We start from the raw sequence: 21,492 nt of genomic DNA, 5'->3' as shown, positions 1-21,492 counted from the left end.
TTTGCACATACTATGAATCATGAACTAAATGAAATTCTGTTGTCTTAAAGTTTTAGCATAAACAAAGGGCAGATCCTGACTAGATGTTTCCTGCCAAGTATAAACTGACAATGAGAGAAGAGGTAAAACTTTAATTAATTTCCACCAAAATTCATAAAAACTAGGAGTCCTGAGCCATGATGATGAACATGAGAATTTGGGCACTGTGCTCCAGAACATAGCAACTTCGCTGCAATCTTAGAATTTTAGCGAGAAGACAACATAATTGTGAGGAAAGTACAAAGTAAATATCAACTGTAACTCAAAACAGATTCACTGAGTCTTTTTATTTCATAAAATTCAATGCCAGACAAGGTCACAGTCTGCCATCCATATGACACTGGCAAAATACGTACACGAAGTTTGTGATGATTTGGATTTAAGAGGAGCTGAAGATGCACTAAATGCAATTTAATATTACCACGTAATGCATACCCAGATGCTTTTTCAGTAACTTTTGTACAAAAATATAGATGGTTAGAAGCTTTGAATGTAATGGTTGACAACAGCTGCATGACAAACATGGAGCATTGTTTAGAGTGAATGATAGAAGATGACATTACTTACAGTAGCATGAAAATTTTAATTTCAGAAGTGGTGAAAGGTATTTTACTTGGTGTATTTAGAATAAGAACATCTTTCTGAGCTTTGAGAAAATAATTTCAGGAATGGCTGCTAAAGAAGGTGATATAATTGGAAAGCTCAGTGATCTTTTAGAAAAAAAAATGGAGTTAGGGTGTAATGAAATGGTGAAAATAAATTCAGTTTTGGAGGAGGTTAGCAAAATTAAAGATACTTCATAAGAAGTTTGCAAAATTAAAGCTATTTTAAAAGAAGTTAGTTGAAATAAGGACATTTTGGAGAAAGTGGACAATATTTCAACAGAAGAAAGTGGACAATATTTCAACAGAGGTTGTATGCAGGTTCAAGAAATGGGTAGAAGAAAAGGGTAAGCAAATGAAAGAAATGTCTGATACGAAATTTAGATAGTAGAAGACAAAAATGGAGAGTTTGATAAGGCTGCACAGAAGGCCTTCAACCAGAACAAAACAGAAACAGTTCAATATCTAGGAGAATTCATGGATCAGAAGTTTGATGAATATGAAAGAAATCCTGATAAACAAGGTCAATAAAACTCAAGTCAAGGTAAGAATATAATAGGTAAATAATAGGTCAATAGGTAAATAATAGGTAAGTCAAGGTAAATTACATTGTGAATGCGATGGAAATCAGACTGCAAATCATGAGTTCAGGTACAGATCATAAATCAAGTGCTATACCAAATTCCATTGGAGAAATGAAGACTGACATCTAGCCAATGTGAAGCGAATGAGATTAAATAAAATGCAGAGTGAATAGGACAGTAAAAAAAACAACCTAGTTATGTAGAATGTATTTTCAATGGATACACGTCCAGACATTATGCCACGACATACTAGATTTAAATTCATTAGTCTGCTTACATGACTGGAGCTGAAAATTACTACTGTCACTGATATGAGGATCTGTAGAACCAAATGTTACCACTTACATAACAAAAGGTAGCATGCTAAAGCATCAACAGTTCATGACATTACTACTGGGAAGGAAAGATGTACATTCAGTCATGTTCATAAAATCTTTCCCCCAGAACTGGAGTGCCAGACACAAAATAAAATTTGCAGGAGGATTTATGCAAGGAAACGTTACACTGGAGCTGCTGAAGATGCAGATGGTTATAATAGATATGACGAAATTGAAGAAACTTTTCTACATAAATACTGGTCCCAGGGAATAAAGGACAGATTATGGAAGGAAGTACTGAATCTAGAGCCATTTAATCCATCTGAAGGATGTCTTTGAGACTATTTTCAAGAATATTTGAATAAGGCTAAATACTGGGAAAAGGAGGTTCTGCAGACTGACATCCAGAAAATTTAAAAAACTGGGGCCTCACAGAGACCAGAGAGGAGACTGACGATCAGTGCATTTTTTAAGGTAATGGAAGCCAGTGTATTTCCCAGGGACAGGTGATTTATGAGAAAGATATGTTGATTCTGGCAGCTGTTACAATCACCAAGCGAGAGAAAAGAATGATGCGAGAGGCACAGTGCTCAATGGAATGTGACACATGCTGTACTGAAACAGAAATGATGGGAGAGATTTAACCAAAGGAGAACATAGGACAGCAGATGAGAAGACTGAAACACTAAAGGATATGACAGGGGAAATTAGACAGAAAAAAAAAAAACAGGAAAAACAGAGATTCAAAGCAGAACATGCCATCAGCAATCACACACAGAAAATCAAAGGAGTTATAAAGAGACAAAGAAATGCATAACGATCACATGTGTAAGTGCTGAGCCACAGGGAATTGTGGAGGCACGAGGAAGATCTGTTTCAGTAGGTGCCAGAATGTGGAATTAATTAGAGACACTTTAAATCAGGAATCAAATACAAATAATGAGCATCATATGAGCTAAGCTGCCATAAACAAGTGTAAAGGAGAAAACAAAAAAGCCAACAAAATACATAATCAGTGGAAGAAGAACACGGAAATTCTGACACTACCAGCAAGTAACATCAAGATTTGGGTGCAGTAGGCAACCACAGACATCCAGTGAAGATTACAGCACAGATCAAAACTGAAATTAGTGAGAAAGTGCTGGAACATATAGAATAGAGTGGTTGATTGTTTAATTGGGATATTAGAGGAAGAATTGATCTTACTGAAGGTAAACTTCAATGTGAATACAGGGAGAAGAAGTGGAAATGAATCTGACTGATACTGATTGCTATGAAAGCAACTGCTGACAAGATGCAGGAATCTGATCACTTAGATTAAGTAAACCAAAAAGACATTAAATCAATTCTCTTTCTGCATGCAGGCATGTTTCAGGACACACTAGGTTTCATCCAAAAGTATGAATAAAAATTTCAAGTTAAACCACACAAACCATTTGATATGCCAATTAATCCAGTTCCCTCCACCAAGAGAGCTGCTGTAAGTAAGGAAACATGCCAGATGTTAGAATGGAATGTTACTGAAGAAAGTAAAAGCCCACACAACAATTTGTTGCTAGTAATGAATAAACTTCAAACATTATTATACTTGCGTTACATGGAAGAGTACTTAACAAGGTTTTGACTGAAGTTGAACTAGACCAAAGAACTTAGAACAATAAATATAAAAAGCTACAGAATGAAGTACTTGACAAGTAACATTTTACATTCATCATACTGGCACACAGCTTTTAAGAAGGATTCAAGGTTATTACACTGCATTCAGAGTTGTGAGCCACAGTTACAAATTTTGAGATCTATCATTTGGTCTGAATTTGTGTGGAGGAATTTTCATTGCTGCATTAGAATGTATTTTGGGTTACACTGTAAAGCACATGACTCTAAAGGCTGTCAATTCTATTAAATACCTAGAGATTATAATTATCAAGAACACAAATCGGAACAAGCACATCAAAAACATGTGAAAATATTTTGTTGATACCCATCAACATAAAAAAAAATTATGAAAATAAGAAAAAAATCAAATCAGGTCTGACACGGAAACAATTAAGTGTTCCGTTCTCCACCACATTGTTCGAGAGTGAAATGATAAAGAAATAGTGTGAAGGTAGGTCGATGAACCCTCTGTCAAGCACTTAAGTGTGAACTGCAGAGTAGTCATGTAGATTATTGCATAACGTACAACTTTGTTAAGGTGATGTGTTGCACAGAGGATTTAGGACCAACAAATAATGATCATCAACAGCGGAATGAAATTTATTTAATGTAGTTTGGAAAGTGGGACACACATTTATGCATGGGGTTTCTCTGTATCTGTGTGTTAACTAAATGGCAATGGAAATGGTGTTGCTACAGGATGTGGCAATGCTGTTGGTGGCTTATGTTTGGCAACACTTGCTGTTCTTAATGTTTTCTCCATGCAGAGGACTCCTGCCTCAGAGTTGCACCAGCCCCCTTGGAAGAAGATGGTCGTGACAATTCATGAAAAAGTCACAGAACAAAAGAAGTTTAAGTTAGTAGATGATGATCATGATGATGATTTGGTTTGTGGGTCACTCAATGGCATGGTTATCAGTGTGTGCACAAATTCTCAATCTTTTCACTATCCAGTCTCACTATTTCCTGACAGGTGATTAAATGATGAGGACAACTCAAGCACCCAGTCCCTCAGTGGAGAAAATCCAAACCTGGCCAGCAGTCGTACCCAGGATCCCATGATCCAGGGGCAGCAGTGCTGACCACTACACCATGAGCTGCAGACTCGAGTTAGTAGAGTCTGCTATTAACTGTGACTCTGATCATTGTGAATGTGTTTGAAATACATGTGTCAAGTGAGCAGAGAATTGTTAGAAGCTGTTTCTTGAGTATCAAGAGGTGTTACAATATATGTGGTTTACAAAAGAAGAAAATTCTCTCATTTAGTAAATGGGAGAGAAGTGGTCCACTGTCGAGTTTTCAGCACTCAGCAGCACACCGAAAAGGAGAACAACTCAACAATACAAGGCATACATGGTATAGGTGGATGTTGATTTGAAGAGAGGGAAAGAGGGGGAGGGAGAGGGAGAGCAAGAAGGAGAGAGGGAGAGGGCGAGAGAAAGAGAGAGAGAGAGAGAGAGAGAGAGAGAGAGAGAGAGAGAGAGAGAGAGAGATTTTCAAGTCAAGATGTAAGTAATGAGAAAAATGTTTAGACATCAGCAGTGTACCTTCCATCTAACACATTACTTTACTCAGTGGAACTGTCACAGAGATACCCAGGAAACATTTCAAGCTGTACGAGATGACCTACTGAAAAAAGTGAATGTATATGTGGATGATTTGTTGATGGAAAAGGAGACTTGGGAAGTACATTAAAACTAATTAAGAGACTACTGCAAGCATTTCACAATGCTAGAATAACAGTAAATCTCACCAAATCTAAATTTGGATGGAAAGAAGTGAAATATTTAGAATATGTAGTAACACTGGAAGGAATTACTCTGATCCAGTAAAGGTAAGTGCCAGCAGAAAGTTTCTGAGACCACACAACAAGAAACAACTGAGACCTTTCCTATGACTCTGAAAATTTTATTGACAGTAGATGAACACCCAATCATTAAACAATGAAGTACTAAGATTAACGAAGAAGCATAATGACAGATACCAATGAGCTTCTGAAGGAAACAAGAGGAAGTTCAGTAATGCCAGAATGTTGTACCATCCCCTTATGAATCCAGAATTTGAATTTATGATGGATGCTTTCAGAATAGGCTTGGGGTTCTGTCTATTGAAAATTCAAGGAATTAATGGAAAGTCAATCTTCTGTACAATAGGAGTTGGTAGCTAGGTCTTAGATACCTGTGAATGGGTCTCTTCAGAGACTGAATTAGAAGCAATTGCAATCATATGGGCACTCCACCACTTTCATTATTATCTATACAGACATCACATTAACATCTTTATTGGTCACAAGCCTTTGAGTTTTCTTTTGTATTGCCAGCTGCTTCACCCATGACTCACTAGATGGACACTTTTTCCTCAAGAGAACGAATTTGAAATATTTTACTTCGAGGAAGAACAAAACATAACTGAACATGTTTTATCACAGTTATCTGTATGTTAGAACTGAATACCTGTAAATCCTGAACTAACCTGTATATCAAGGTTTTACTGATAAAAATCAAGTGTTGTTGTACTTCTTGGATGGGTGTCACCATATGTCTGAGTTGTATGAACAGGATCTACTGACAAGAAGCATGAGAGAGGTTTCGACAGAGGAGTCACGACAAACTGTGTCGACACTATGTCATCAGTTGTGACAATTTTGTTCTACCTGCAGCACGTTAACAGTGATCATTGGATGGTATGCATTCTGTGTGAATCACATGAGAAATTGGTTTGGTATCCCCATTACAGTTGGGGGCAGTATGATGCGCTTAAGTGTATGAAAAAGTTAGCTGAGAATACTGCTTCAACAACATATGAAGGCAAATACAAAACACTTTGAGAAAATGTGTTATTTGCCAGAAAAGTAAAGAACTGAATAAATGTAGAAGAGGTGAATCATATCCAACTATGAAACTGATGGAAATTGTACCAATTAACAAATGTGCACCTTCACTTAGATCTTCAATATTTTTACAAATGCAGGAAGTTGTATGCATTTAAGAAAGCTGTCAGCACATCAGTTACTAGGCACATGCCTGATGACTACTTACTCACTGTGGGCAAACCTGATGCTTTACTGTCATATAATGGGACACAATTTGCCAGTAAAATATGGAACTCTTTCTAATTTAAATGATTTCTGGCTGATATTCATTTAATCAAGAAATGACTCTTGCTGGGCATGCTTTTAAAGAGATGAACCCATTTATGCAAACATATTGTTTGAAAAGTAGGAGCCTATCAACAACTTTTGAAGAAAGTGTGAATCAGCTGTAACAAATGATGAGTGGTTATAACCACAAGAGCTTATGTTCGGACAATCCACACACAACGAGTGGTCAGGGCCCATAACGAAGTAAAAAACAACAAAAGTATCACATGAGGGCAAAATCAGACAAGCACTGATTAACCTTCACGCCAAGGCTGATGAACGAAAAAAGTTTTATGACAAACGCATCACACAATGGGGGCATTTTTAAGTAAGAGACAAAATTTTAATATGCAATCATCTGAAGTCATCACTGATGAATAAAAAAGTGGAGAAAAGAGAGTATTTGTACACAGGGTTGTAAATTATCTTGAGAATTATGAATCCAGGTGCAGACTTACTGTGCTACCAAAATTCTGGGAATATGGAAGAACTGTATTTTCATCATGATCTTAAGAAGTTATGAGCAACCTTATTTCAATGGAAATGTTCTATCATATTTAAAAGGTACATAAACTACTGTCATAGGAATGGTATGCAGGATTATCACATAAGATTAGAATGTTCAAAGGTGTTTACAGTGCTGTTTATATAAGTGTTAGTGCAACAGTGTGCAAGAATGTATAGAAAGTTAAATTTTCACACGATTTGCTTTCTCTGCCAATGGCCTTGCCACAGTGGTAACACCAGTTCCCATCGGATCACCAAAGTTAAGCACTGCTGGGCTGGGCTAGCACTTTTGATGGGTGACCATCTGGTCTGCCGAGCACTGTTGGCAAGTGGGGTGCACTTAGCCCTTGTGAGGCAAACTGAGGAGCTACTTGATTGAAAAGTAGCAGCTCTGGTCTCATAAACTGACATACAGCCGGGAGAGCAGTGTGCTGACCACATGCCCCTCAATATCCACATCCAGTGACACCTGTGGGCTGAGGATGACACGGCGACCAGTCATTGCCTTCCAAGGCCTGTTCGGACGGAGTTCGGTTTGCTTCCTCTACTTCTCACTCAGTGTTTTATGTGACTGGTCAGGTATTTCCAAGATACTGATATATAGTATTCTGAGCAAGCATTAAGTTATGTTTATATGGAATGAATTACATTGATCCCAGAGAGATTTGCTCAGTATTTACTGTGTGACATCTGGGATATACTAGGTTGATGTGTGAGTGTTTATGTATTTTGTTATTATGTGCAGATATGTGGATGAAGTGGTTAGGTTGGTCAAATGCTCTATAAATGACACTTTGTGCATTGGTTGATAAGTATTTTAACTACAGGAAATGTTCAGTGAGTTTAAGGAGAATTATTCAGTACTCACCAATGTGCAGACGAGTGAAGAACTGGTGCAGATAGGTAATGAACCATGAGTAAGGAAGTGCATGTGGGCAGTGAACAAGTGTTTAGTATTCACATGTGATATAGAAGCACGTGAACTCAGCACATACCAACTGACTACTGACAGTTAAGCAACAGTGTGGTTATTTCCAAGCAGACTGCCTGAATTATTGGAGCAGGTAGTTTACAAACGGATAAGAGCAACATTTCATGGTACAGAGAAGACTGTGTCTGGAACTGAAATGTAAACAAAGTGACTGACCAATCGAATCACATGGGAAAGTTGATGCATTAGCAAAACCCCTGAATAAAACATATTACCTGAAGTTACACATACTTACATGTATACAAATGATGAACTGTAAATATGCTGTGTAATAAAAAGTTATCTATTTATATTCTTATTAGGCATATGAAAGTGTGTGTTATGTAGGACAGAGGACAGAAAATGAGATCTGCATAACCATGCGAATCACTAACCCTTTTCATTACAGAAAAGTGTTGCAAGTTTATTGCAAAATATTCACACATTTGGGGATTATGTTTCATGATCTGATCAAGTTGCTGCTGATGAAGCCTAAATGGTACAAGAAGTCATGCTGTCTATCTTTGTCAGCAAACATCAATGACAATGCCACAGACCATACCATCATCATTCCTGCCCACTACTGTCCACCGATGCCATACCATGATACTGTGCCTGTGACTTGCTGGACTGATGCACTCCCAGTAGTGGTTTTCCCATCTGGCCCTTTTCCAGCAGCTAGCAGCAGAATGGGGGAGGAAGAATTTCCAGGGCCAGGTATTCAGTCACCTACCACGGACTTATAAGCAGTGAGTTAGAGGCATCAACAAACCAGAAAGAAAACTTTATTTTATAAGAAAGTGGTACAAAGGCTAGAGTGGAGCAGCCTTCACAGTGATATTAATATCAGATGTTAAAGACTTTCCTGCTTAGCTCATTTTACAAACAAATGAAGAATCTTACAAATCACTCATACATCTTGCAGTCTAGTAGTGGTAGCAGATGGATGAATCTGAATGTACTAGCGCTAGGCAACATATTATTATTGTAGAGACATGTTCAGCACATCAAATAAACCATGTGACTGCATCAAACTTCTATTACTTAATTACAAATACTACAATTCACGAACTAAATGAAATCCTGTAATCCTTAAGTTTTAGCACCAACAAAGAGCAGTTTCTGACCATGTTTCCTGATAAGAAGAAACCAATGATAACAAGACAAATAGTAAAACTTTAATTAATTTCCACTGGACTTCATGCAAAATAGGAACCCTAAGTGCCCAACAACAAGGAACATGAGGTAGCTTCATCTTCTTTAGTTTTCTTTATACAAGGTAGTTAATTTTGTGTTAAGTTTTTGTCATTCATGAGTACTTTAAGTTTTTCAAACAGAGTTTATTTTAAATTGTTTGAGGTAATAAAATAAACTTTGTAATGTAAATGTTCAAACTGGCATACACAATATAACTATTTTATAAACAAAGTAATGGGTTTAAAACCACAGTATATGATGTTAAAATATTCTTGTATATTGTGACAGCTGTAAAATAATAATAGCTACATTAATAATGTCACAAATTTCATTAATCAAATATGTTCAAACATTTCATCATGTTGGATTTTTATACTGAGATATGAGTCTGTCAATGTAAATAAAATGAAATCATAGTCACCTGTAATACATACCTTCAAAAACATTTGGTATTGCACGCTCAAAATAGACCAAGGAAGGAAAATCTGATACGCCATACTCTTCTGCTACAGTAGCATCCTATATATATAAGAAAGGTACATAATAAAAACCACTTAATGACACACACAAACATTATGAGTAAAAAAAAAAGTATTCACCAGACCAAGCATGACAGCAGAACATTGGTAAAAGAAAATCATTAAATTGTTTGATACATATTTTCACCACATTTCTTTTTTTTCAGTTTTGTTAAACTAATAGTATATATCATTTCACATAAGTTGAACTCACACTCTTCAAGAACGCTGTTGTGCTGATGACATCTCATTTAAGCTCCAGCTATTCAATAACATAATTTCCAGCTTTTGTTATGTGGAAAAGACTTAAACTTAGCATTTATTTTCAAAATTTTTCTATTATTTAATTTTTTAATGTATAATATCAATTGCTAACTAGCATTTAAAATCATTAAATTGGAGTGATCCGTAAGAAACATTTTCTGATTGCACTAGAGAGAAATATTTATGGCAGATTGTAATGAAAAGATCTTGACCATAACATTTCACCCCTATGAACTTGGTTAAATTTCAGTCCTATTTAATGTGTGTTTTGAAATATGAGCTTAAGCCATTGATGATGGTGATTTGATTATTAGCTGTTGGGATGAGTAAGAACACTGCATCCCCGGTCTTCTTTCAGAAAAAGAATCTACGCAGTGTGCTAACACATTCATGATCTCTCTTTCCAGGACTATGAATATAGTGTTCGTATAATCTAAATATTTTAAATTATGATACAGCATCATCTAGAAGCAAGGAGGGTGGCATGTGTATGCTAGGCAGAAACCTCTTTACACTGTGGCAACTGAAATGTCTCAACACCAAACAAAAGTTGGGTCAGCAAGGCTCAGCCCTAAATTGATTTGCAAAGTCACAGTTCACATTTTACTGCTTTGATTATGAGTCAGTGTTCCAGAATGATTTGTTTTCTTTAATATCAGGTGAATCTCTCCTTAGGCGTGCATAAATGCCCACAGTTAAACTCAAACTTCTCTTCCTGAAGGTATGGAAAAGGTCTTTTCCTTTTTCAGATATTTCTATGAATTCGAACATTGCTTGCACAATATATGTTTTGGCCTTCTGCATTAATTACCTTCAATATTTTATAAAAAATTATATACAATAAACACACAGTTAATGTGACAAAGATAATATATTATGTGTTACTACAGACAGCTGAGATCAAAGATTCAAAATGTAATAAGCTTTCACTATTACAAAAACTACTTCCCTATTTTTGAAATAAAAAAAACTGATTGTCAACCTTTGAAAATAACATATGAATCAAACGGTTACATAAAATATGAGGTCCATGACTTCTTTTTGAAAGAGACACCCAGTGTCATAGGTCTTCCTCTAAGTGGACATCCCCCTATGTCAACATATGTTGGTGGAGTGCAAGTTGCATTTCACTGAAGTCAATTTGTGATGCAACACACAGATTGCATGAAGCAAGATCAACTCTCCATAAAGTGTTACATAAGTGGTTCCACCTTTTTGTATACAAAGAGCAAATAGTCCAATCATTGGAACCAAATAATCATCCTCTGTGATATGCATTCACATGTCGATGTTGACCTCCATAGATACTTACAATGACTACCTGGAAAAGTGCCTGTTTTCATATGAAGCAATGTTCCACATTTCTGGAAATGCAAATCACCAGTTTGTCATATTACAATAAACCACGATGCTCTATCTCTATTTTTTGAAATGGTAGTACAACTATATAGAAACCCTGTATATGCCAAAGTTTTAAAATGTCCATAACTATTCACAATAAGTAGTAATTACCAACTGTTACTGTAAACCCATTCTCTTTACATTTCAACTGCAACAGCCTCTCTACAATCATTTTTTTCAGTAATATGTACTAATTACATTCTTAATTCTAATGCAAATTGGGAATTTTCTGTGACATACTGTTCCCATGATGACTCTCATCTCATAATGTGCTGAGTTAATTACATTATTAATTCTAGACAAAGTCTTTCTGCTCTCATTCCATCTTGCATGACATTCCCTTTATGTTACTTACTCCAGTCATGTACTGAAAATGAAATCGAGTTTTTATGGCTGCCAACTTATCTCAAGATTTTTGCAGTGCATGTGTAATACTGTAGTAATCTGATATATCAGTATCACTGAAAAGAAATGTTTTCTACGACTGCCATGGGGAATAGCAAACAGAAACTGGTGAAAACCATGTCACTCTCATGTGTGATCGTAGATTTTCCTGGTGAATGAGATGCTTGAAGGTCTCTCAGGCATGCAGCCGGGTAGACTGGTCATTGTAGAATGAATTTTCAACGGTGTAACGTGCCATCACCATCAGGTTACTCCTGTTGACAGTCAACAGGAGTAACCTGATGATGATGGCACATTACGCCGTTGAAAATTCGTTCTTCAACAACCAGTCTACCCGGCAGCATGCCCGAGAGACCTTCAGGCATGTCACTCTCATTTTCATGTAAGGCAGTGCTCATTTTTGGTAATCTAGTGATCATAGTTTTACAGCACAGTTATGGAACATATTTAGTCAGTATTTCGTGTTTATGCAGTTGTACAAGAATAAGATTTTACTCTACAGAAAAATGTTACATTTAGGATACCACAGTCTTGTAGAACTTTTCTATCTTATAAACATATCTGTTGACCGATAATTTTTGTTTATACTTCTGAACGTAATTGTATGATAAGTCTTTCACTGTCATGGGTCGTTTACTATACAGTGTTATGTAAATTTATTTAAAGTTATACCTAAAAACAAAGATGATGTGACTTACCAAATGAAAGTGCTGGCAGGTCGACAGACACACAAACGAACACAAACATACACACAAAATCCAAGCTTTTGCAACAAACTGTTGCCTCATCAGGAAAGAGGGAAGGAGAGGGAAAGACGAAAGGATGTGGGTTTTAAGGGAGAGGGTAAGGAGTCATTCCAGTCCCGGGAGCGGAAAGACTTACCTTAGGGGGAAAAAGGACGGGTATACACTCGCACACACACACATATCCATCCACACATATACGTCTGCTTGCGTCTGTATATGTGTGGATGGATATGTGTGTGTGTGCGAGTGTATACCCGTCCTTTTTCCCCCTAAGGTAAGTCTTTCCGCTCCCGGGACTGGAATGACTCCTTACCCTCTCCCTTAAAACCCACATCCTTTCGTCTTTCCCTCTCCTTCCCTCTTTCCTGATGAGGCAACAGTTTGTTGCGAAAGCTTGGATTTTGTGTGTATGTTTGTGTTCGTTTGTGTGTCTGTCAACCTGCCAGCACTTTCATTTGGTAAGTCACATCATCTTTGTTTTTAGGTATATTTTTCCTTCGTGGAATGTTTCCTTCTATTATAATCATATCATTTATTTAAAGTTATTTTGACACTGACTTAATCCAGTGTATTCTAAATGTACATTATTTCTGTCCGTTGTTTGTTAATTGTGGATAGCACATCAGCAAGTTGAAGCCTATGGCTGCTTTTTCATTAAGAAGAGAAAGGCATTAATATAAAATGACACGTTCTGTTAGTATTTTTAGTTATTTTAACTGTGGCCAGCATGAATCTCTGTCTGTTATAATTATCTTCACTGTTTCTTTTGCTACATGAACATCATTTTCATACCTGAAGAGTTACTCCACAGCTCAATTATCAGATCTTATTTGCAGCTTTATGTTTAGGACTAGGTGAAATGATTGGATTAGTGTAAAACCATCCAGAAACTGAGAAATAGTTTAGGATACATTTAGTCTTGATATCTTGCATCAAGACATCTCCAACAACATGTGATTTGATGTTTTCTTGGCATATCTATAACTTGCTAAATTCTTAAGTGTCCAACAGGATCACTTGTAAGTTCTCCCACTGCTGCAAGGATAGCGATAGGACCACAGGATGCCATGCGAGCAGTATCATCAGGAGTCCCCTGGAGTTGGCAATGAGTGTGATTGACAAAATATTGTGGAGAACTTGTAATGTGACTAAGACAGATGCTCGAGAATTCTACAAATCTCCAACAGTAATTTCAGTTATTTTTATAAATGACAGAAGATTATATTTTAACCCTTTAACTGCTCTGGACGTGTTAACGCGTGTGCCTTTATACCTGTCCCTGTGGCTCTGAATGTGTTTATGCTTAGACACATTCAGAGTACCAGGTAGAAGGACTGGTGGCGTGCGTACACATGTTCAGAACACACAGGGACAGGTACAAAGGTGCACGCATTAACACGTCCAGAGCAGTTAAAGGGTTAATGTTCCATTACCACCCACATCAGTAGAGATGGAAGATAAGCTTGGAGTGGGCACTAATGGGGCAGAAAATTGGCAGTGGCTTTGTTTATAAATTTGTCTTAACATTCACCTGAAGTTATTTAGGTAAACAACATAAATAAATTTCGAATACTGAGGAATTAAATCTCACTCATCCAAAAGAAAAGTCCAATGTTTTAATCACTGCACCATTATGTCAGCTCAGCGCTTTGGAAACTGAATAAAAGGCTGCCGAGAAGCCAATAACAACAAAAATCAAAACACCAAGTTACCAGAAGATAGTGTGTGTATGTCAAATCATCTAATCAGCCAATATCTTTCAAGAATATATACATTTACTGAGAAACTGTGTTATTCTAGGCACTACAGTGTGGAAACGCATGACCGCTACGGTCGCAGGTTTGAATCTTGCCTTGGGCATGGGTGTGTGTGATGTCCTTAGGTTAGTGAGATTTAAGTAGTTCTAAGTTCTAGGGGACTGATGACCTCAGAAGTTAAGTCCAATAGTGCTCAGAGCCATTTTTTTGTGTTATTCTTGTAAATGATTTGATAAGTCTGAGATCATTATGAAATAGTGTATTTTTGCAAATCACTATCTAAGTATACGAGTGAATATTGTGGTAAATGTGATATATCATTTTAATTGCTTCCATATTCAAATCACGTCCCAGAATATTTACCTGAGTTTTAATGAATGTAATACCATGCCGATCACAGTCATCATCAATATTCTCTAGCTCTTCAAGGATTATTTTACATTGGTCACACTCATCAACACTGTCTGGAAAAATAGATTTACTTAAATATCTGCTTTTGTGTCACACAACATGAAATACACATTTTCATATGTAAACTTCAGACTCATTCCAAACAGTATTTTTTACTAAAATAAAATCAGCCAAATGTTTCTCATATATAAAGAGAGACACAAAACTCATGCAATTACTTAAAATGGAATTCTGTACAATAGTTGGCATATTTATGACGTCACTCTATTATAAAAGTATAGAGAGAAATATTATAATACAGGCTTATTCAAATAGATGTACCAAATATAACTAACTTTTATTTCATGGAATAAATTGGATATGAATACCTGATATGCAGATGAAAACATAAACTTTAAAGTTTACAAACATAGGTTAAAAATGAATAATGTGCCCCTTTCTTGTTGGATGGCAAACATATAAGTGGCAGCCAAACTCACTTTACACATGAAGAAACATCTCTTATGTTACTGACTTCATTACAGCTGTGATACAGTTTTGCAGATTGGCCAGTGTTTTGGTATAGATGGAACATAAGCTACCTCTTTTACAAAGCCCCAGAAGAAAAGGGCACATGACTTCCGATCAGACTCCAGCAGTCAGAAAGTAAGAGAGAGGTCTTCTTTTCCCATACGGCCTTGCCACTATTGAAAAAGGGAGCTGATTCAAAAAAGCTTTGACATTAAGAGACCAATGGGGCAGAGTTCCATCCTGTTAAAAATGTAATCTTGTGAGTATTTGCTAAGGCGGTGAAAAAACCATTGTTCCAATATGTCCAGATACATTATTCCACTAAAAGTTCCCTCTACAAAAAAGAATGGTCCATAAACGTTGTTTTGGGGTAAAGTACAAAGCAAATTTAGCTTCACTGAGCCTTTCTCATGTTGTAATGTTTCCCTGAGGTTTTGAAGACACCATGAGCAAACAATGCTAACAGTTTACCTTACAACAAAAATGAAACAACACTTTGTTGCTAAAAATTATGCATGACAGAAATGTTCAATCTTCCATCTTCCTTACCATGTCACCACAAAATCCAATATGCTTTTCTTTGTCATTTTCAACAAAAGCCTGAACAAGTTGCAAGCAACAGGGCTTGCACAGCAAATGGCACCTCCAAACTTGCCATAAAGTTGGTTTAGGTATTGCTAGTTCTCTGCTAGCTTTATTGGTGGACTTTTTTGGACTATGAAGAAACGTTACATAAATTCATCTCATGTTCTCATCTAACACATGTACTCAGATTGTGAGTCAGTCTTTGCAGAAACATCCAGTTTGTTGGAAGTGCATAAATCAATGGCTTATGTTTGTCCTTGCTGGTGTTCAATGCTGTATTAGAGATAAAATACCCTCTGTAATGAAATTGCAACTAACATCTCCCAAACTCAGGAATATAGAAAACTTCATGCTGCATGTTAGCCATCTTACTCACTGGCTTACTGTTGGCATAAGTTCTCTGGCTGTTGTTAACACGACAATCAATGCTCTAACGGTGGTAATCAAAACTTTAGATCCCCTCTTTCTCAACAGTATGCACATGATTCACACACAATTTATATTTCATGAAACAGAAGTTAATTAAGCAGGGTTCGTCTTTTTGAATATTACTGTAATATTCAAAGTTTATTACGTTATTCACACAAAACATGAAGAACTGATTAAATGGAATTTTTAAATTGCAGTTCCTCCCAGAGTACTTCCATTTCATGAGTTTAAAATTAAAACGGAATAAATAAATCACTGAAAATCTATTACCACAAATTAAAAATTAAAACTATAACACATATGCTTTGCTAAAACAAAAACACCATCCTAAGAGCATTCTCTTTCACAAACAGTCTACTGTCTTAGAGGGATCTCATAATCAGTCTTCTTGTTTTTACCAGGCCTACACTTTTACATGCAACTACAAATTAAATATATAAAGAAGATACGGTTCTCAATCTACATAGGAACTGTACAATGAAATGCAGATGCAGCAACCATGGACATATTTTCTACTTTTAACAGTCGCCTAGAGGAGAAATATATAATTTAGCCACTCTACATATTCAGTGACAAATCTTTTAATGGTTTAGAACCAATGATTTAGAAAATATCACATACAATAATATGCTATTTGAACTGACACTGTCCTATCACAACATTCTACGGTTAGAATAATATCATTCACACTGTGTAAGATACGCATCATCACATAAAATCGGTCTAGCTCATGCTTTGACTGGTCTACAAAAATCTGTAAATAGAGATGCCAAAAATTACACCATCCAATTTCACACACAAGGGCTAAGCTAACATAGTACCCATGCTAAATAATGAGTACTTCAACAAAAAGATAACCACATAAGTGAAATTAATATTAATGTGGAAATGAAATCCAGTCAAAATTATTGTTACTTGCAATGTAGGAAAGAATGAATTGGCAAGGATCATAAGGAAGAGCTTTCTTACTCTTACATGGTAAATCTATGTTATATTGTTAAAATTTATACAAGTAATATGAAAAGGAAAGATAACAATCAATAGGATTACAAAGAAAACGGTTGTGGTTATCATTTTGATAGCTATTGCATTTTTGCTAATAGGAGAGCAGTGGGACACAAGATACCATCAGAGGTTGTCTCAGGCCCAGTATGACTTCCTTCTGCCCCTTCGATACCCCCTTGATGTTCAGCATGATGATTGGTTTCTTTCTTTTGTCGCAGTTTGCGATATAGCTTCGTATTGCAAAGTTCACACAGTGTCTGGTTCCCTAGGACAGTTTCACACAGTAAAGAAGGACAGCAAAACTATTCTGTCAGTTGGATTTTCTGAAATGTTCAACTCAATTTTAAATACAATTTGGTAGGTTCAGACTAAGTAACCAATGAAATTATGCAAATATAGTTATATTCTCTATTTCACTGGCTATGAAGATACTTACATTTGAGTATTTTATGTGCTTTGATTTTAAAACAAAATCGTCCATTTTAAATGTTTCTATTTTCTGATGGAGGCCAGGAAAAAACAGTGGCCCAATTGTTGTAGTGAACATCAGTATAATGCTGTGTGTGTCATCCAATATTTAAAGAAAGGATGTGGGATGATGTGGAATTTTTCTGTACTTACTGAATCAGGCAGTACATTACAATAACCAGAGCACTAACAACTGCCTAATCACACTTTCAAATATACTTTTTATTATTCTTGTTTGCAGAATAGTTTTAGTTACTCAAATGGCTGCTACACTCTCTTTTGTTGTTGACTGACCGGTCTGTCATTTTGTGTGTGTTTTTGCATCTATCACTCAAGTCATGTACTGTTTTCACTAGATCAGTTTATCATAATCACAATCACAACCAATGTAATGGTGTAGTACTGGGAATAGACTGCTAGCACAAAAGTGGCTCCTCCTATTACCACATATAAATGTAAGTGTGTTTACTAACCTTGATAACAAATTATTCATTTACATCACTCAAGCCTGAGAAAGGGCTGGGCAGAAGAGTGATTTCTTTAAGGAGAAAAAGAAAATATAACAAAGTAGTAAAGAAAATAAGAAGCTAAAGCTGAGAAAATGGCATCTGACTGCAAAGAAGGAGATGGCATTAATTATCAGAAAGCTTTTTCAGTGTTATTGAAGCTATAGTATCATGTTTACATTTGAACATACTTTAGCCTTGTTTGTATTGAGCTGAAGCTTATTGTTAAATTCAAGAGTTAATTTGTAGTGATTGCATAATGACTTAGTGAGATAAAGATCAATTGGTAGGACCATTATTTTAACACAAGCAAGCATAATATCACTTTTGATTACTTCATGTGCAGAAAGAAATATTTATTTATAGTAAAAACTTTGATCAATAATATTTTTGAATAACTGTTGAAGGTAACTGGATACTCACAGAAGTAGACAGCAAGTGAGTCAGATTCTTTTATAAGTTTCTGAAGTTCTTCCCCTTCAACTGCTTCAATTACTTCTCCTGAAGGGTCTTTTTGTGTGAGTAGCCAATTTAAGAGCTGCTCTTCATTATAAAGATCACCTACAAAGAAAGTGATGTAGTTTACAATGCTAATAATCATAAGACACCTTGTTATGTATGGTAACATTTAAACAAATCACTTCAGAATGAATAGTTGTAATGGAACTACAGTTGATTACCTAACAATGCAGAGGTTTAGGTTGGAATAATGAAAAAGATTAAAATATTATCACATCAAATTAAATGATGGAATTTTACTAAAGATTAACTACATTTTTTCCTGTAAGCTCTACTGAACGCTGACCATGAAGTCAAAACAACAAATATAAATTTGCAATTTAGTGAAGAATGGCTAGAAAGAACTTTGACTGACTTGAAATTTACAGCAGAGTTACACAAAATGACACCAACAGCTTTTTTATTAGACAGCTGAAGACACTGTTCTGTAGTCAAACATTTGAACTGTTCTAACTCACTTAACTTTATTTGTGAAGTTACAATAATAATAATAAAAAATTTTAAAAAAAGAACCCGGAAATATTTGTTCATAAAATATCCTCAGTATATTAGGTGCATTTCTGCAATTTAAATTTAGGTGAAGACATCCCATGACATAATCTACACCATAATTATGCCAGTTTTAGTACATCTGTACATACTGGCTACCCTATGGAATGGCAAAAAAATACTTTTTGTTATATGTAACCATTCATGTCATATCATATATTCCAAGACTATTTAGTTATTCTGATTCCCTTATTCGGAGGAAATGTCTCCAACTTGAACTCATATTTTAGGGAGGAAAAAGCACTTGCAAGATATCTGCCACAGCAACTGATCCTCTGTAGAAATCTGGGACATAATTCTGACAGTTCGCAGTCACAATGTTCCAAAAGTGCTGGCCGCTGTGGCTGAGCTGTTCTAGGCGCTTAAGTATGTAACTGTGCGACCGCTACGGTCGCAGGCTCGAATCCTGCCTTTGGCATGGGTGTGTGTGATGTCCTTAGGTTAGTTAGGTTTAAGTAGTTCTAAGTTCTGATGACCTCAGATGTTAAGTCCCATAGTGCCCAGAGCCATTTGTAAACTATAAAAAGTCCAGTGTTATCTAAAAAGAAAGGAGTGTTTGCATTTATATCAAAATCTTTAGAGACAGAGCACTAGCTAAATTAATTATGGACGGGATTAAATCGAACATGACCTAGTTAAGGAAACCACCAAGACGTATGCCTACAATTTAGCGATGATGCAGAAAATTTAAATATAAGGAAAAGGAAATTTGCTACTTACCGCTAACATGACATACTGACTTGCAGACAGAAACAATGAAAAGACTGTTACACATTTAGCTTTTGGCCAAAGCTTTTTTTAGAGAAGAAAACACTCATGCATTCACACAAGCAAGCACAACTCATGAACACATGACCGCCATCTCTGGCAGAGAGCACCAGAAAGCAACTGTCAAGTTGAATGAAAGTAGCAATCTGGAGTGGGCCAGGTGTGGAAGGGGGAGGGTTAGCAAGGTATGGGTGAAGTGAGAAAACAGCACTGTCTAGTGGAGAGTTCAGGGACTATATGGAGGCATGATCATGATAAGCCTGGCAGGCACAGTATCTGGGGGCTGTGACATGGAGAGGGGGGGGGGGGGGTGATAGGGTGAAAAAAGAGATGAGCAGGGGAGGGGAATGATGGATTGGTGTGTTGGCAGAGAGTGGCACAAAATGAGGGTGAGAGGACATGAACAGGTAGGAGGTGTAGGGCAAAGGGGGTGGAAACTGTTGGTTGGAGAGTTTGGGGCAGTAGGTTATTGTGGACAGCTGGTAGGTAATCATATACATGAAAAAAAAGCTGTGCAATGACTGCAGTACAGTTGGTATATGCGCTGACTGCTTTCACAGGTGGCCTAGTCTCTGATGGGGTAGGATAAGCCTGTGACAGGACTGGAATAGGAAGTACTGGGTGGGTGGATTGGGCAGGTCATGCACCTGGGTCTTCCACAGGAATATGATCCTGGTGGCAAGAGATTAGGATCGGGAGTGGCACAGGGATGGACTAGACTGTTGTGAAGGTGGAATTGGTGATGGAACACCACTTTAGGAGGGGCAGGCAGGATCTTGGGTACGATGTTCCTCATTTTAGGGAATGATGATAGATAATCAAAGCACTGAGAAAAGGTGTGGTTCAATTGTTGCAGTCTGAGGTAGTATTGGGTGATGCATGGGTCACTCCTTTGTAGTTGGTTCTTGGGGGTGGCGGGAAGACTGGGATGTGTGGGGAAATGGCATGGGAGATATGTTTATGAACTAGTCTGGTGGATGGTGCCTGCCTGTGAAGGCCTTGGTGAAACCTTCAGCATATTGGTTAAGGTGATGTTATCACTGCATATGCACCACCCCAGGTGGCAAGGCTCTATGGGAGGGATTTTTTTTGGTGTGGAAGGGATAGTAACAGACTAAATGCAGGTACTATTGGGGGTTGGTGGGTTTAATGTCTACGGGGGTGTAGATAAAGCTATCAGAAAGGAGGAAGTCAACATCCAGGAAAGTGGTACATATGGTTAAGGAGGAACAGGTGACACAGATGGGAGAAAAAGTGTTGAGGTTGTGAAGGAATGAGAATATGGTGCCTTGACCCTGAGTCAAGATCATGAAGATATCATTAATCAATCTGAACCACATCTGAGGTTTAGGGTTTTGAGAGGCTAGGAAAGTTATCTCTGGATGGCCCATAAACAGGATGGCATAGGAGAGTACCATGTGGTACCCATGGTTGTGCCACAGATTTGTCTGTATACTTTTCCTTTGAAAGAGAAGAAGCTGTATGTTAGGATAAAGTTGGTAAGGTGTATAAGGAATGATGTTGTGGGTTTGGAGTCTGAAGGATGGCAGGAAAGGTAGTGTTCAAAGGCCATAGCAACTGATGTGTAAAGGCTTCTGAATGAAACTTCTGCAGCACAACCAAAATAATCCTGGCAACAT

At 36.9% G+C, this 21,492-nt stretch overlaps 1 protein-coding gene across 3 annotated transcripts in view; it reads right to left on the bottom strand.

The window, feature by feature from the left end:
- The window catches only part of LOC126188248 (uncharacterized), a 455,739-nt gene that overhangs the window by 67,872 nt on the left and 366,375 nt on the right, over window positions 1–21,492 (bottom strand). For 2 of the 3 annotated variants that reach the window (XM_049929807.1, XM_049929808.1), the window contains 4 exons: window positions 18,440–18,577; window positions 17,164–17,307; window positions 14,466–14,566; window positions 9,446–9,530 (listed from right to left, as the gene is read on the bottom strand). In XM_049929807.1, coding sequence (XP_049785764.1) covers window positions 9,446–9,530; window positions 14,466–14,566; window positions 17,164–17,307; window positions 18,440–18,577 — 468 coding nt within the window. The remainder of the gene's footprint in view (window positions 1–9,445; window positions 9,531–14,465; window positions 14,567–17,163; window positions 17,308–18,439; window positions 18,578–21,492) is intronic. The other variant, XM_049929809.1, reaches the window with a different exon arrangement.

The sequence above is a fragment of the Schistocerca cancellata genome, chromosome 5 (genome assembly GCF_023864275.1).
Source record: "Schistocerca cancellata isolate TAMUIC-IGC-003103 chromosome 5, iqSchCanc2.1, whole genome shotgun sequence".
NCBI classification, from domain to species: Eukaryota; Metazoa; Arthropoda; class Insecta; order Orthoptera; family Acrididae; genus Schistocerca; species Schistocerca cancellata.
This window is presented reverse-complemented; position numbering and strand designations above follow the sequence as displayed.